The sequence below is a fragment of the Eulemur rufifrons genome, chromosome 12 (genome assembly GCF_041146395.1).
Source record: "Eulemur rufifrons isolate Redbay chromosome 12, OSU_ERuf_1, whole genome shotgun sequence".
Classification (NCBI taxonomy): Eukaryota; Metazoa; Chordata; class Mammalia; order Primates; family Lemuridae; genus Eulemur; species Eulemur rufifrons.
The window spans coordinates 23,699,265-23,717,145 of record NC_090994.1 but is presented as its reverse complement, the minus strand read 5'-3'; the positions used below and the strand labels follow the sequence as shown (position 1 = coordinate 23,717,145).

The 17,881-nt window shown below is 36.5% G+C and overlaps 2 protein-coding genes across 2 annotated transcripts in view; both read right to left on the bottom strand.

The window, feature by feature from the left end:
• The window catches only part of LOC138393674 (disintegrin and metalloproteinase domain-containing protein 18-like), a 105,756-nt gene extending 92,639 nt beyond the window's left edge, over positions 1-13,117 (bottom strand). Inside the window, exons 1-4 of the mRNA XM_069485053.1 lie at positions 13,096-13,117; positions 12,906-12,990; positions 5,912-6,351; positions 5,493-5,569 (exon numbers count right to left, since the gene is read on the bottom strand). Of these exons, the coding sequence (XP_069341154.1) occupies positions 5,493-5,569; positions 5,912-6,351; positions 12,906-12,990; positions 13,096-13,117 (624 nt within the window). The remainder of the gene's footprint in view (positions 1-5,492; positions 5,570-5,911; positions 6,352-12,905; positions 12,991-13,095) is intronic.
• A 3,269-nt stretch (positions 13,118-16,386) lies between these two features.
• The window catches only part of LOC138393673 (A disintegrin and metallopeptidase domain 3-like), a 122,275-nt gene continuing 120,780 nt past the window's right edge, over positions 16,387-17,881 (bottom strand). Inside the window, exon 18 of the mRNA XM_069485052.1 lies at positions 16,387-16,513. Coding sequence (XP_069341153.1) covers positions 16,387-16,513 — 127 coding nt within the window. The remainder of the gene's footprint in view (positions 16,514-17,881) is intronic.

Here is a 17,881-nt window from a genome sequence, read left to right as displayed (position 1 = left end):
AATTCAGTGGAAATCAAGCAGGGGGGGCCGGAGAGGAGGGGATGGGCAAAAACCTACCTAACAGGTACAATGAACACTATTTGGGTGATGGCCACACTTACAGCCATGACTCAGTCATTACAAAAGTGATCCATGTAACCCAAACCATTGTACCCCCTTAATATTTTGATATTAAAAATTTAAGAAAAAATAAATTATAAGGATGACACACACAATCACAAAAAAGAGAGGGTCTTTTGCACAGAAAGTTGATTATAGTCAACAACATATTATATATTTCAAAATAACTAAGAGAGTAAATTTTAAATGTCTCCCCTAAAAAATGATAGCTAAACAAGGCGATTCATATGTTAATTAGCATGATTCAGCCATGCCACATTGTATGTATGTGTGTGTTTAAATACATGACAACATCACATTGTATGCCATAGATGTATACAATTATGATTTGTCAATCAAAAATAATAATAAATTATAAATAAATAAGTAAAATCCAAGATAAAAAATTAGCACAAAATTGATTGTTTCTGTACACTAACAATAAGCAAAAAGGAGATTACAAGAACAATTTCATTTACAATAGCATCAAAAAGAATTAAGTAACTAGGAATAAACTGAAAGCTACAAAACATTGCTAAATGACATCAAGGAAAATAAAAATAAAAGCAAAGGAATCCTGTGTCTGTGGATTGAAAAACTCAATATTATTAAAATGTCCCTTATGTCCTTAGTGATATACAGATTCAATGCAATCCTGATCAAAGCCTCAATTTTTAGAACTAGATGAAACCACCCTAAAATTCATATGAATGTAAAGGAGCCCCAAAAGGCTTTAACAATTCTGAAAATAAAGTAAATGTGTGGGCCTCATACTTCCTCATATCAAAACATAGTACAAAGTAACAGTGATCCAAAGAGTGTCATTCTGCCATAATGACAGATATTTCAACCAATGGAATAGATTGGAGAGCCCAGAAATAAACCCTTGTGTATATGGTCAAATTATGTTTGACAAGGGCTCCAAGATACCATAATGAGAAAAGGATAACGTCTTCAACAAATAGTGCTGGGAAATTTGGATATCCAAGCAAAAGAATGAAATTGGACATTTACCTCACGCCATGTGCAAAAATCAACTCAAAATGGATTAAAGACCTAAATGCAATACCTAACACTGTAAAAGTCCTAGAAAAAAACTCTAGAGAAAAGCTTCAGAACATTGGAACTGGCAAGAATTTCTTGGATATGTCAATTAAAGCACAGGGAACAGAGAAAAAATAAATGGGACAACATCAAACGTAAAAACTTCTGTAGATAAAAGGAAATAATCAACAAACTGGAAAGGCAACATGTGAATGGGAGAAAATATTTGAAAATCATATATCTCATAAAGGGTTAATTCTAGAATATATAAGGAACTCCTACAACTCAATGGCAGCAATAACAAAAAACCCCAAAAAAATCCAATTAAAAATGAGCAAAGGACTTGAGTAGACAAATCTCCAAAGAAGATACACAAATGGCTAACCAGCATATAAAAAGATGCTCAACATCACTAATCGTAAGAGAAGTGCAAATCAAAACCTTATACACTTTAGGATGGCTTCTATCCAAAGAAGAGAAAATAGCAAGAGTTGGTGTGCATTTGGAGAAACTGTAACTTTTGTACACTATTGGTGAGAAGGCAAAAATAATGCAGCCTGTATAAAAAATATTAGAGAGGTTCATCAAAAAATTTAAAATAGAATTATATGATTCAGATATCTCACTTCTGGGTAGGTACCCAAAAGAATTCAAAGCAGTATCTCAAAAAGATACATGCAAACTCATGTTCTTTGCATCATTATTCACCACAGCTAAGAGGTAGAAGCAACCCAAATGCCTGCCAACAGATGAATAGATGAATAAAATGTAGACTATAAAATGAAATATTATGTAATCATTAAAAAAAAAAAGAAAACCTATCTCATGCTAAAGCATAGTTGAACCTCAAGTACATTATGCTGATTGAAGTGAGCCAGTCACAAAAGAAATAATAATGTATGGTTTAACTCATATAAAATATTTATAAATTAGTCAAAATCACAGAAACAGAAAGTAGAATGATGGTTGAAAAGGGCAGGCTGTGGGAAGGCCAGAAAGGGAATTGGTGTTTAATGGGTATACAGATTCAGTTTTACAATATGAAAAAATTCTAGAGATTTGTTGCACAATAAGGTGGATATAATTAAATCTACTAAATTGTACCCTTCAAATAGTTAAGGTGGTGAATTTTATATTATGCATATTTTTGAACATTACATTTTTTAAAATATAGATAATTTAAGATTGGATAAAAAAACAAGATGCAGTTATATGTTGTTCTCAAAAGACATGGATTGATTAAGATATCAGAGAGAAATACATCGTTGAAATGCTAATCATAAGTAAACTGGATGTGTACATTAAAAACTGAAAAAGTACATTGCAGGATAATAAAAAATAATAGTAGAGAAAAGCAGAGGCATTTCAGAATGATAAAAGTGTCAATTCACCAAGAAGACAACATAAATCTAAGTGCGTATTAAGCTGTAAAATGCATGAAGAACTGAAAGATGGAAGAGACAAGTATTACTTATACATGGAGATTTCAACAGTAAAATGTCGCCACTTGGCCCCTGCTGTACAGGCTGGAAGACAGAAGATAATAGCAGGAACTGAGACCATGGGCATTTGGGCTATTTCCTCACGTGATTTAGTTGTGCCTTAAGGCATAGCCAAGCCCAGTCACATATGTACCCCTTCCATTTGATAACGAAGTCCTGCTCTGCATGTCTTACTTTAAGCTTTACAGGTCACATAATATCAAATTCATAATGGGCAGCTCTGGTAACTCTGTGGCTTGATTAAGCATTCTGTCTTATTAAGGCTCATTAGCAAGTCAAAACTCTGTTTCTCAAACAAAGCACTTAATCAGAAATAGAGTTAGTAATAGAAAATTGGCAAAAACATAGAAGACCAACGAATACTATCAATCAACTTGAACTAATTTACATTTGTAGAACACACAATCCACCAAAATGAAATACACGTATTTTTTCAAATCCGCAGGGGATGATGACTCAGATACACCTTATTTTCTGCCAAGCTTCAATACCTTAACAACCTTTAAGTCACAGAAAGCAAATTATCTGGATCCAATAAAATTAAGTTATAAATCAGTATCAGAAATATCTGGATAACCTCTCAAATTTTTAGAAATTAAACAACTCACATCTAAATATCCCATAAGTCAAAGAAGTAATTAAAATAAATTAGAAAAAAAATTAAATAAACAATGGCAAAGCCATAACCTATAAAACTTAGTGGCTTACAGGAACAAAAGAACAGCAATTAAAAGAAAATTTACAAACCTCCCTTTAATAGTGATTAAAGAATGATTTATAAATTTAAACATTTTTATTAGCAACTATCAACGAAGAAAATGTCCTCAAATATTTTTAAAAAAGAAATTGAACAAAATCTATAGCTAACATCATATTTATTAATGAATGACTGAAAGTGTCCTCTCTACAATCTAAAATAAGAAAGAAATTTCTGCTCTCAAAGTTTTTATTCAATATTGTACTGGAAGTTATAGCCAGATGGAAATCCTGCTATTTGCAACAACAACATGAATAAACCTGGAGTATGTTATGCTATGTAAAATAAGCCAGTCACAGAGTAACAAATAACATATGACTCCACTTATATGAGGCATTTAAAATAGTCAAATTCTTAGAAGCAGAATAGAATGGTGGTTTCCAGGGGCTGGAGAGAGGGAGAAATGGGGAATTATTGCTGAACGGGCGTAAAGTTTCAGTTACACAAGATGAATGAATTCTACATATCTGCTGTGCAACATAATACCTATAGGTAACAATATGGTATTATGCACTTTAAAATATGTTAAGAGGATAATTATCATGTTCAGTGCTCTTATCATACATAAAAAATAAAACAAACAAAAACGAAAACGGAAGTGCATAGTGAAATGCACACACAGTGACAGATATGTTTCATACATTGATTATAGTAATGATATCAAGGGCATACGCATATGCCCAAACTCATCAAAACACGAGATATGTGCAATTTTATATCAATAAAGTTTTAAAAATATAATAAAAGAATAAAATGGCTTCAAGAATTCCAAATAAAGAATACCAAAAATGTAGACAAATGCTGAACACTTCATGTCTTCCATAGTAAAACTATTTCATGTCCTGAAAAGTTGTTACCTGCTTCTTGACCAGCAGTCAGCAATTTGAAGTTTAAAGTGATCATGCAATGACAATGAAAAACAGTAGTAAATCAGAATAAACAATAGAAGAAAATAACTCTTATGCAAAGAATTTCTCAGCATAAGGCAGCTTACTGTAGAGGAATTGGAGTTACAAATTAAAGATTAGACTCTATATCCTGACACTTGTAGATCTGATGCCCTTAACATTTTTCAATCTTCTTTCTTAAAAAAAAAAAAGTTTCATATATCTATGTAGATATATATATATATATCCTTCTTCAGAAGGTTAATATGAAGATTAAATGAAATTAGTACATGAAAATATTTTCCAATTTCTCTAAACAAAATGATTTACTTTTTGGCAATTCCCAAATTCACATTCACATATATTTTATTTATTTTTATTATAATTGTCCAGTAGTAGAACATTGTTAGTAGTAGAATTGTTCAGTAGCAGATCATAAATATAATAGGTTCCAATATTATGTGCCAAAATAGAATTAATGGATTTTAATTTTTTCCTTTATTTTTATTTTTAAAATTGCTATTTCAACCTGAAAAAAATTTCACAGGGTTAACCCATATTGGACCCGCCATTTTAAACACATGGAAATCTCAACCTCTGTACTGTGACTTCAAATTATAATATAAAACATTTTAACTATGATAATTTGAAGTGTATTAATCAGGATAATATTTAAGACCAGATGCCTTCAATGTAATCACTTTTTATATGGTAGATAAGCATTTTTTTCACTTAATATTTATTAATTATAATTTTTTTCATCATAATTTGGCAAATGTGACATTTTTGTTTTTTATTTTCCTTATTTCTTTCTTTGGCTGTTAGTGCTACTAATTCTTGCTTGTGGGTCAAATTTTACATTTCTAAATTTTGTTCAACACCAATCTCTAACAATTTCTAATAATTTCTAGCTGGACTATTGTCATACATATTTCATATTGACTTGTTTCCCTGCCAGTATGATTGCTGAAAGATGTTCAATATTTCTTGGAAATCGTGAACAAGTAATATAGAAGAGATGAGGGAAGGGCAAAGGGAAATAAATAGTAGAAATGTGGGAATGGGAGGACCAAAATGTACTAAGATAAAAACAAGGTTAAAATATTGTGCATTGCAAATGAATACATATTAGCATGATCTGACATATTAAATAAAAATACCCTTAAAATTTTATATATAAAATAACTATTCTTGATTATTTACCTTTCTCTCTGAAACTTCACTCTCATTTGACATTATCTTCTGTGGAACTGTGACATGCAGGAATATTCCTTCAGAATCTGCAGCAAGAAAATGTTTCTGGTTTTGTGTTTTTGCATCAACAATCCTCTGGGTCAAGAATGGGTTCTTATCCTGGAGCCCACGGGAGGGTCTAAACTTTTAATTACTTTTTTGTATGTGTCCACACTCCTTCTTGTCTACAGGTTTCACATTATCAATGACACATTGAAAATGACACATTGAAAATGACACATTGAAAGTGGCCAAGACACAAACCATTAGACATTTCAGGTCTCCAGGCCTATCTAAATCCTTTCTAGAATCCCCCAGGGCTGGTTTTCCTCAGGACTCTGAGGAATAGACTGAGGGCTGTGCACCCCCACCGCCACCCTCCGTCGCACCGCGTGTGGCCCGCTGAGACCCTAGTGCGGGGCAGACGCCTCCTCCGCTGCTGTCCGCGGTGCACCTGGCCTGGTCTGGGCAGGGGTGCCGAGGGGCACGGGAGGCACCAGCAGGGGACCCTGGAACGGAGCGGGGTGAGGTCTCAGAGCTGCAGGGAACTGTTCCCCAGAGGAGCCCAGGCCGCTCTGAAGCAAAAGGAGAAGGAATGGGAGGCGACCGTGGACTGACCCGGGCGGACCTGCGGCCTCGCAAGCCCCGCGAGCAGAGCGAGGAGGAGGAACATGGCTCGGCCACAGCAAAGGCGGCCCCGGCTGAAGACGGTTGGTCAGTGCCCGGGCGCGCGGGCGGCCCTCGGCTGCGGCAGCCCTGAGCCCTCGGGGGACAGCGCCCCGCCCCGGCGCCCGGGGGTGACGGCCGCCGGCCTCCAGCGGCTGGGCGACTTGCACATGAGACACAAGCATACATACAAGTTTGCACAGACTGGTTTGTTGTGGAGAAGTTTAAACTGTTTAAATCCCTCTGTAGTGATAACAGAGATAAATAAGCTCCTTTCGCCTTTCTAGTGAGGGTCTTGGTAATTTTTTCTCCACATTTTTCATGGCAGGTTTTAGTGACTGTGGTGGAAGTCAAAGAGGAAAACAGAAATGACAAGTATTATCCCTAGCAATTTCCTACATTGCTACTGCTGACTTAATGATTTATTAACTTTGCAAATAAGGAAAAAATCAAGAAAATGGAACTTTTTTATGCCAGTACCATGTCAGCATTATTCACAATAGCCACGATATGGAAATAACTGAAGTGGCCATCAAGGGATGACTAAATAGAGAAAACATGACATATATTAGGTTATTAAGTATGGAATGTCCAATGTCCTTAAGCACAAAGTTTGACAGTTGATATCTCTGAATCTCTAACATTTGACACTTCTCTTTTTTTTTATTGTAAAGAGACATCCTCATTCTTTCAAACACCCACTTGTGATTGTCTTTCAAAAAAAATTTTTAGAGCCATTTTTGTGAAACTATGGATAAGTCAAAAATTCATGTTATTTTTGAATATGAGTTCCACTGTGGAACCAATGCAGCACAGACGGCTCAAAATATCAACAAAGTATTTGGGAAGGATGTGGCTAATGAACACCGTACGTTGATGGTTTGAAAAGTTCCGTTCTGACGATTTTAATCTTGAAAATGAGCCATTGGATGACCTGAGACCAAGGTGGACAATGATGAGCTGAAAGCTCTAGTGGAAGCAAATCTATCTCAACCTATACGTGAATCAGCAGCAAGGTTTGAGGTTACTATTCCAACAATATTGGACCATTTGGAACAAATGGGCAAGGTAAAGAAGCTGGACGGATGGGTGCTGCATGAATGAAATGAGCATCAGAAAAGAAATCATTTTGAAACTTGCCTTTCTTTGCTTTCATGACATAAAGGGGAACAATTTCTGCACCATATTTGTATTGTTACGGGTGATGAAAAATGGATTATTTTTGACAGTTGCAAGCATTTGGCACAATGGTTGGATAAAGATGAAGTGCCACAACACAGTCCAAAACCAAATATTCATCCAAAAAAAGGTAATGGTGTCTATTTGGTGGTCCAGCACTGGTATTATCCACTACAGCTTCATGAAACCCAGTCAATCGATTACATCGATGTCTACTGCAACTATTGGATGAAAAGATGAGGATGCTTGTGATTAGACAGCTGAGATTGGTGAACAGAGATGGCCAATCCTCTTGCAAGACCACATATCACAAAAAAAAAAACAACACTGCTCAAACTACAGAGTCTGGACTTGGCAACTCTCTGTCATCCACCATATTCACCAGACCTTACACCAACTGAGTACCGCTTCTTCCAAGCTTTGGATCACTTTCTGGAAGGAAAAATATTCAATTTTCAACAAGCTGTAGAAAACACCTTTCGCAATTTCATCACCACTCGCTCTCCAGGCTTCTTCACTCCTGGCATAAACAAGCTACCATTAACATGGCAAAACTGTGTCGACAGCTTAGGCACATACTTTGATTAATTGTAGTGCTTCTTGTTTGAGATATAATAAACTAAACTTTTGATTCAAAATTGGACATTTCATCTTTAATGACCTAAATATCTATACAATGGGATACCATGCAGCCATAAAAAAGAAGAAAATTCTGTTATTTGCAACAACATGGATGGAACTTGAGGACATTATGATAGGCGAAATATGTCAGGCACAGAAGGACAGATCTGGCATGATTTTACTTATATGTGGAATCGAAAAACATCCATCTCATAGAAACAGACGGTAGAATCATGGTCACCAGAGCCTGTGGGGTTGAATGTTGATCAAAGGATAAAAAATGTCAGTTAAACTGGAGGAATAAGTTTTAGTAATTTACTGCACTACATGGTGATCACTGTTAGTAATAATGTATATTTCAAAATTGTTAAAATAGATGTTTATAGTTTTCACCACAAAAAAAGTGAGGTGACAGGTATGTTGATTAGGTTCATTGAATTTCTCTATAATGTATATGTAGATCAAAACATCATCTTGTTCCCCATAAGTATACATAATCATATGTCAATTAAAACTAAGTTTACAAAAAAAAGAAAATAGAGCTTGATCCAGATAAGGCAATCAAAAAGCACTTTTCATGGTGTAACTTGCTGACAATTCTAGATTATAATCAGTGGAGGAAAAGGGAACACTTTAATAGTTAATATTTATTGTCTTTTCAAATAAGGAGAAATCAATAAAAATGGAACTTTATCTTGATAAGGCAAATAAAAAGTGCTTTTCTTCAATTATACAAATGAAAACACATATAAATATGTGGTCTTTGTGACTGGCTTTACTCACTTAGCATAATGGTTTCAAGGATCAACCATGTTGTAGCAGTGTCAGTGTTTTATTACTGTTGATGGCTGACTAATATTCCATTGTTTGGATATACCACATCCTGTTTATCCATTATTCAGTTGATAGACATTTCAAAAACAAAACTCAGCTATGTGTTGTCAACAAGGAACTCACTTCACCTATAAAGGTACACATAGACTGAAAATAAAGGGATGGAAAAAGATATTCCTTGCAACTGGAAACCAAAAAAGAGCAGGAGAGCTATACTTCCACAAGATAAAATGTAAAAAAAAAAAAAAAAAACCTGTAAAAATAGACAAAAAAAGAACATTATATAATGATAAAGATATCAATTCAGCAAGAGGATATAAAAATTCTAAATATATATGCACCAAAGACTGGAGCATCCAGATATAAAAGCAAATATTATGAGAGCTAAAGAGAGAGATAGACCCCAATACAATAATTGTTGAGATCTCAACATCCACTTTCAGCATTGGACAGAAAATCAACAAAGAAATATTAGACTTAATCTAAACTATAGACCAAATGGACCTAATAGATATTTACAGAATTTTTCGTCCAAAAGTTTCAGAATACATGTTTTTCTCCTCAGCTCATGGATCATTCTCAAGGATAGACAATATGTCAGGCCACAAAACAAGTCTTAAAAACAATTGAAATTACATCAAGTATTTTCTCAGGCAACAGTAGAATAAAAGTAGAAATAAAAAATGAGAAGAACATGGGAACCTATACAAACACATAGAAATTAAACAATATGCTCCTGAATGACTGGTTGTGAGTCAATGAAGAGATTAATAAGGAAATTAAAAAAAAGTTTCTCAAAACAAATGAGAATGAAAACAATACATATCAAAACCTATGGGATACAGTAAAAGCAGTAATAAGAGGAAAGTTTATAGCAATTAAGTGCCTACATTGAAAAAGTAGAAAAACTTCAAATAAACAACCTAATTATGCATCTTAAAAAGAACTAGATAAACAAGATCAAAAAAACCCAAAATTAGTAGAAAATAAATAATAAAGAACAGAGGAGAAATAAATGAAATTGAACCCACAAAACAATACAAAGATAAACAAAACAAATTATAGGATATAGCAAAAAATTCTAGCCAGACCAATTCAGCAAGAAAGAGAAATAAAAGGCATCCAAATTGGCAAGGAAAAAGTAAAATTATCTCTGTTTGTAGATGACATGATTTTATATGTAGAAAACCCTACAGGTTCCACACACAAAAATGTTAGATCTAATAAATGGATTTAGGGTAAATTGTAGGATACAAAATGAACATGCCAAAATCAGAAAAAAATGAACAAGACTTTATCAACATTAAAACCTTCTGTGCATCAAAAGGCATAATCAAGAGAATGAGAAGGCAATGGATAGAATTGGAGAAAATATTCATAGCTCATGTATCTGTTTAGGGATTAGTATCCAGAATATATAAAGAACATATTAAAATCAAGCCCCCCCCAAAAAAAACAGTTGAATTCAAAATGGGCAAAGGACTGGAGTAGACATTTCTCCAAAGAAGATACGTGAATGGGCAACAAGCACATGAAAGTAGGCTCAGCATTACTAATCATTAGGGAAATACAGATCAAAATCACAGTGATATTAATATTTCATTTTACACTCAGAATGACTGCTATTTAAAAGAAAGCAAAATACAAAATAAATTGTTTTTAGTGAGGTAGCCCACAAATTGGAACTTCTGTGCATTGGTGGGACTATAAAATGGTACAGCCACTGAAGAAAACAAAACTGTAGTTCCTCAAAAACTTTAAAATCGAATTACTATATTATCTATCAATTCCACTTCTGGGTTTATACGCAAAAGAACTGAAAGAAGAAACTTGAACTGGATACTTGCCCACCAACGTCCATATCAGTATTATTCACAATAGCCAAAAGGTAGACTCAAACTAAATATGTCCACTGGCAAATGGATGAACAAAATTAGTGTGTGTGAGTGTGTGTGTATATGAAATTAACAATTATTAGCTTTAAAAAGAATGAAATTCTGCTCCATGCTACAACATGGATGAACCTTGAAAACATTATGTTAAGTGAAATAAGGCAGACGCTAAAAGACAACACTGTATGATTTCCAGTTGTATAAGGTAGTGAGAATAGTCAAGTTCATGGAAATGGCAATAAAATAGTGGGCAGCAGAAGCTGGAGGAAAGGGCAAGCAGGGAATTCATTTTTTAATGAGTATAGAATTTCAGTTTAGGGTGATGAAAAAGTTATGGAGAAAGATAGTGGTAATGGTTGAACAACAGTGTTGATATACTTAATGCCACTGAACTGTACACCTAAAAATAATGAAAACAGCAAATTTTATGTAATGCATATTTTATCAAATTAAAATTTTTCATTATATCAATAATGCAAAATGCTAAGAGGGATAAACATATTTAAAATATTAAATTCTTTTTTTTTTTTTTTTTGAGATAGAGTCTTGCTCTGTTGCCTGGGCTAGAGTGCCATGGCATTAGCCTAGCTCACAGCAACCTTAAACTCCTGGGCTCCAGTGATCCTCTTGCCTCAGTCTCCCGAGTAGCTGGGACTACAGGCGTGCACCACCACACCCAACTAATTTTTACTATTTTTAGTAGAGATGGGGTCTCGCTCTTGCTCAGGCTGGTCTCAAACTCCTGAGCTCAAGCTATCCTCCTGCCTCAGCCTCCCAGAGTGCTAGGATTACAGGCGTGAGCCATCACACCCAGCAAAGATATTAAATTCTTTGCAGTATTATGGTAAAAAATAATTTGGATGGAACAATTATAAGTCAAGGATAAATCACTAGGGTATCACAAAAACTAATAAAAGAAATAATGCAAATTAATATTGAAATAAAAATATGATTTACAAGTATTTACTCAATATAAAAGGAAGCAAAAAATTATAGCTATATAAAAACAAAATAGATGGAATATATAGAAATATATGTTAAAATGTATAAGCCCAATGTTTTATTAAATGTTGTTAAGTATAAATAGATGGAGTAAAACAATTAAAATGCTAAGATTATCAGTATAGTTCAACAAACAACTATATGTTATTTGTTGGAGACAAACTACCATTGTAAAAACAGAGAAAAGTTCAAAGTAGTTTAATGATAAAATCTATTCCAGGCAAACACTAACCGTAAGTTAGTATAATCCTGCAAATACAAGCAAAAGATGACTTTAAGTCAAGAAACATGTCTCAGCATATTTGATAGGATTGAAATAAATGCATTCCATAGAGCTAGAGTATCAGTTTTCAATATGTATAACCTTCAAAAGGCCCTTGAAAAATACATATAAATAAAGAGAAATGGGGGAGGAGGGAACCCCATATAAAACAGGCAGCATTCCTGAACAGGTCTGTCACAAATGATAGTATCTATACCATCAAAAACTTAAGAAAAAGGTTCTCACTGTAAATGCAAATCAAAACAACGATCAGTTACCTCTGCACCCCCGCAAGGCCAGGACTAAATAAAAGAGAAAAATAGAACTGATTGCTGTTGTGATGATGTGTTAGGCTTTCCTGGAAAGCAGACTCCGAGAGAGAGAGTGGTCTGTGAGGATAGGCTCTTGGGATCAATTCCAGTGGAAGGGAAGAAAAAGAAACAGGAATTGGCAAAAGTAGAAATCCAGCTGTGCTGCTGTCTGAAAAGAAGTCCCAGCTCTCCACGTGGAGAGTTTTGAAAATGAGAAGACCCTCCTTGGTTGTTTCAAGTGGGGGTAAGAAGGCTAGGTCTTTAAAACCAGATTTCGATCAGTTATCAGATATGGGCAGATGTGGAAAGGGACCATAGCCTTGGATAAGGTGGTCTCTACAGCTGAGGTAATCCCACACAGGGGCCAGAGAGTGGGAACTGACAGCAGCACTCCTTGTGCCACTGGGCTCCACTGCACCTCATGCCACTGAGAGGGCTTCCCCTAGGATTCTGGGGGGCTTCTTATCGAAGGAGGGAAATTAGATGATGGTGAGATGAACTGTAGACCCCACCCCTGCAACTGGCCTTAGAGCCATGGCTGGTACTGATCATCTTCTTCCTCTATGAGATCTCCCCCTCCTGCAGCTAGCAGCTCTGCTGAACTTGGTGGGCTTACCTCGTGGCATTGCTCACACCTGCGTCTAAAGGGTTGAGTCCCTGTTCATCATACTCTCTTTTCAGGTCATTGTTGCTATACTTTACTGATTAACACCAAAACTGAGAAAGAATATACTCAGAGGTGCCCAGGTAGGCTACATGGGTGTCAAACACATTTTTCTTATGCCTGTTTTTAACAAAAGCTTTACCTCCTTGTGTGATCAGGGTCATTTACGCCTGTCAGATAGTGGCGCCTTTATTTTTTGCCTGATGGTCCCTCAACAGAAGGAACCTGAAGTGCTCAGGTGGCAGTCCCGCTTTTAATTCAAGTGACTCTTGCTGGGTAGCTTAGCAGAAGTGTTATACCTTTGGGAAGCAAGACCTCTAAACTTGCATGGTCCAGAGCTCTAAGGACAGAAAGCACTGATGTGGGCCACTGGAAGTGATATAACTGGGGCCACTCCTACATCCATCTTGAATCCAAAACAGATGCATTCTTCTTGTTGGGGACGCAGCATCACCCAGAGGTCATTCATTCATCTTCATCCTTGAGGATGTCATCCTCTCTCACAAACTATCACCTGGAAGCTGATGCTCCAGCAGCAGGTTTACCAGTCATTTCAAACTTCTATCAGGCTAGCAGCATCTTTGGTAAAGAACCAGCTTCTTGGTCTGATGTGATGTTATATGGAAAGCCTTGCCACAGGAATAAACACCGTTTAAGGTTTTGGAGAAGGGTGGTGGATGAAGCTTTTCAGGTATGAAAAGTAAATCCATACCTGGATATGAGCCTATTCTTATCAAAATGAATTCCCGGCTGGAAAACATCAAATATGGTCAACGTCTTTGTGAGGGACTTTTTCCTCTCATTGAATGATGATGACCAGAAAGGAAATGCTTAATTTAAGATGAATGTGTGAGCACTCTGAGAGGTCCAGACAGGAGGATCTTTCAAGTTCAGATAAGGATCTGCTAGGATGCTTGAGATAAGACGGGTGGCTTTCTATCTTTCTGGTGATGCTAATGCTATACCAGAGTCAGGCTGGGAAGTAAACCACACTATAGTTGGTTAACAAAACCTGTCTAGTGGCATTTTACCATTTGTGACCATGACTCATCAGGCCCTCTTAGGAAGGAATTTTGGGCAAAAGGAAAGATCAGAGTTCAGTCTTCACTCCCACATGTGAGACTGCCATTGTTTTCCAATCAGGGCTGGCCCAGTTCATAGCATAGAACAGTTTTGGTTGGAAATTTAACCTTCTCTGCATCTTGGCTAATTTTTACATAAAAGCTCAGGACTGGTTTTCAGTGTGCTGTGTGTTCTGCTATTTCCTCCTGCATGAGATGAGAACTTCATTTTATGCAACCATAGAAGCTGTGATATGTTGACTTATAAGAAGAAATATATATTTGGCCTTCATCCTTGTTTCCTGGCATGAAGCTCATAAAGTCCTTGGAATTGTTACTAAAAGCTCAGTACCTGTTCCTGCTGCCGAATTAAAAACAACCACCACCACCACCACCACCACCACCACCACCGAAAACAAGTGGGTTGAGGAGAAAGAGGAGGTGGGTAGGCAGACTTAAGGCAGACTCTAGCCTTAAGGAACCACTGCCCTCCCACTGAGAGGAGTTTAGACTCTTTTATAGTTACACAGTCCTTTAGTTAACTCTGAGTCTTCATGACCTGTGTCACACACTGTTCCCCTGGTGGCTCAATAGCTCCTTGTCTGATCTTGCAGTTTCTCCATCATTTGTCCTGTGGCCATTGAGCCATCTCCTGCAGTGAGAAGAAGAGAACCAACCAACCAGCACAAACAGACCTGCAAGTTAAGTTTCCTGGTATTGTTACATTGTTACTGTGAGAGTAGAATAGCCTTTGGCTTCATTAATTTTTAACCCTGTAACAGCATGTCTACAGGCAATAGCATCTTTTTTGTATGCTAATTGCATGGCTGATGGATGCAGCCTTCAGGATAGCTTAAGGATAGAGGGTGGTTGCCAGGGGAACCAACTATGTGATTAGAAGGTTGGAACTTTCAGTTGCACTGCTAACCAACCGCCAGGGAGATGAGAGGGACTGGAGATTGACTTAATTATCAGTGGTTAATGATTTAAGCAATGACACCTACATAAAGAACCCCAAAAGGATGGAGTTCTGGGTTGCTACAGGGAGGCCATGGGAAGATGGTACACTTGGAGAGGGCATGAGTAGTGGAGTAATAACATCCTCCAACGGGTTCTTAGATGGACTGTATCTCTGTAACAAAAGACAGATTGACCATAGAAAAACAAACAGAAGTTTACCAACTTGCATATTTTAAATACATTATACATGGGAGGCATCCAGAGAATGAGCAGTTCTCAAAGTTGGGAGGGGGGTTTGAATTCCAGCCTATACCACATATTCAACAAAGAATAGTAAATTTTTAGGGAAGTAAGAGAAAAGAAAAGGACTTTGAGTCTGTCTCTATATGCAGCAACCTGGAGAAAGGCAACAAATGGCGTAAAAAGGCTCCTTAGCAAAAGCTACCAGTGTAAATTACTCTGCTATCATCTCCAGGCTGATGAGGGTCTGAAACTATCTTCAGTGGTTAACCTTTGTTCGCCCTGGGGTGGGGGGTGAGAGGCAGGATGCCTCTTGTCTTTGAAAATCTTTGTCCAGCTTTTAGACAAATGGAGGGAAGAGTTCTCCTGCATCTGTTCCTTCTTACTTGTGTTTAGCTCAACAATTCCTCATGCTGTTGGAAGATAAATTTTGGTATCTCACACATGGAAGCATCACATTTCTTTCCACATACCTTTCCCTACATACACGTTTATCTAGATGCTCATCTGTGTACTTTGTAATGTTCTTTATAATATACTGGCAAACACACGTAAGTGTTTCTCTGAGTTCTGTGAGCCGTTGTAGAAAATGATTGATGTTCAGAAGGGGATCCTGGGAGCCTCTCATCTGTAGCCAAGTCAGAAAGAATTTATGGGTAACATGAGGACCTACCACTTATCAGTGGCCTCTGAAGTGTGGGCTGTCTTGTGGGACTGAATCCTCAACCTGTGGAGTCTGGCTAATTCCAGTTGGTGTCAGAATTGAATTGAGTTATGTAGGACACCCAGTCAAAGTCTGCTAAGAACTGGAAAATTGCTTGTTGTGTGTTGGGGAGAGAGGGGACACATATTTGGGATACAGAAGTATTACGTGAGCAGAGAAAGGAACAAAAGATTCCTATATATGGTTGGTTTTTCATATATTGAGGACCACTGTTATTCTCTCTGGAAACAATGTTATTGTCACTGTTATTCTCTCTTTGCTCTTGAATCATGTTTACCAAATGTCAATCAAGGCTAAAACTTTTTTTTTGGTGCTCTTACCTCCCCTATAGTTCTTAATTGCCAAATACAACACAGGAGCTAACACATTCCCTTCCACTTGGTCACCATTTCAATTCACCACCAGTGAACGGTCTGGTAATTGCAATTGTCTCGGGGCTATCTTTGCTCTATCTATCACCAGTGATGAGATTTCCATTGACGTCTGGGTGGTAGGAGATTCCACTCAAATATCCCACCTCAGCATCAGCTTTCTTAGGCCCATGCTTAGTCACAGCAATTGCAACATCCGGTTCCCTGGGAAACAGTTGAAGACATGGTGATTATTCTGCAGGATGTTTTCAGAGAGTGTTCTTGCAAATAAACACCTGTGAAAGGGAGGACAAAAAGGTAGTAGAATTTTGCTAGGGGTGAGAGAATTTGAGCTGCTAAGCAGTTTCCAATGAAATCTTTAGCCAAACTTTTAGGAAGTTCTGAAGATGGGATGCCCTGCCAGATATGCCCCAAGTTGGAGTGAGAGCCTCAGGCTTTTAAAATCCCACGCCACTCACTCATTGGACGTGGGCTGCCCTGGGAAGTGAATGTTACCCTAAATTCAGTAGTTCTCTGCAGCTGAAGAAATCCCCATAGGGGGCTGATGGCTGAGGACTGCATGCTAGCAGTATGACTAGCAGTTGTGATAATATGTCCAATATTCCTAAAAGAAGATCCTGGAGGCATGGCATAACATCCACTTTGGTTATTAAGGGAGTGGTACAAATAAATAGCTCATACTCTGCTGACAGGTGTGTAAATTGGTCCAGTATCTATTAAGTCTGATTAGAGACGTAGCCAGTATTTTCTCTCCTAGATATGTACTTCCATATTTCTATATTTATTTGCCATATACATGTAAATGGCAACACTGTTTCTAATAGCTATAATCTTCAGGAAACAGATTACACAGCCTCCAAGAGCAAAGTGGCAAAGAAGACCATGGCACATTCATGTAAAGCAGTACAATACAACAACAGGAATGAGTAAGCTAAAACTACACATAACATCATGGATAATTCTCAAAAATATAATGTTGTGGGTCAGAATACATACCTTATTATGCCTCATATAAAAAGATCAAAATCTGGCAAAAACAAAACAAAATAAAAACTATACTGTTTGATATCAGGACAGTTGTTACCCTTCAAGGATATTAGAATTAAATGGGGCATAAATGGGCTTCTGGATTAGTAGGGATACAATACTACTTCATACATGCTCTTGTTAGGTAGTTACAGTTTTTCTTTGAAATTTAACCAACCTTTATACTTACAAATTGTTCAATTTATTCTGTGTGTCTTATTATATAATAAAATATTTCCTTATAAAGTATCATTAGCAGCATCAGAAAATAAACTGGGTTTGACACAGTTATTGCTTCTGACATTAGAAAAAAATATTTTAAAAATTGAAAATTTTGAAGATTTATATAAAATGAACAAGTTATTGAAAAACTTCAGATGACAAAACTGGCACAAGAATAAGCAGAATTCATAAATAGTCCTACTACTATTGAAGAAACTGTATTTTAATTGTATTTTCCCATATAAAAAAGTCCAAGTGGATTTCACAATAAATTCTACCAGACATATGAGAAGAAATAACACCAATATACCAAACAAACAAATA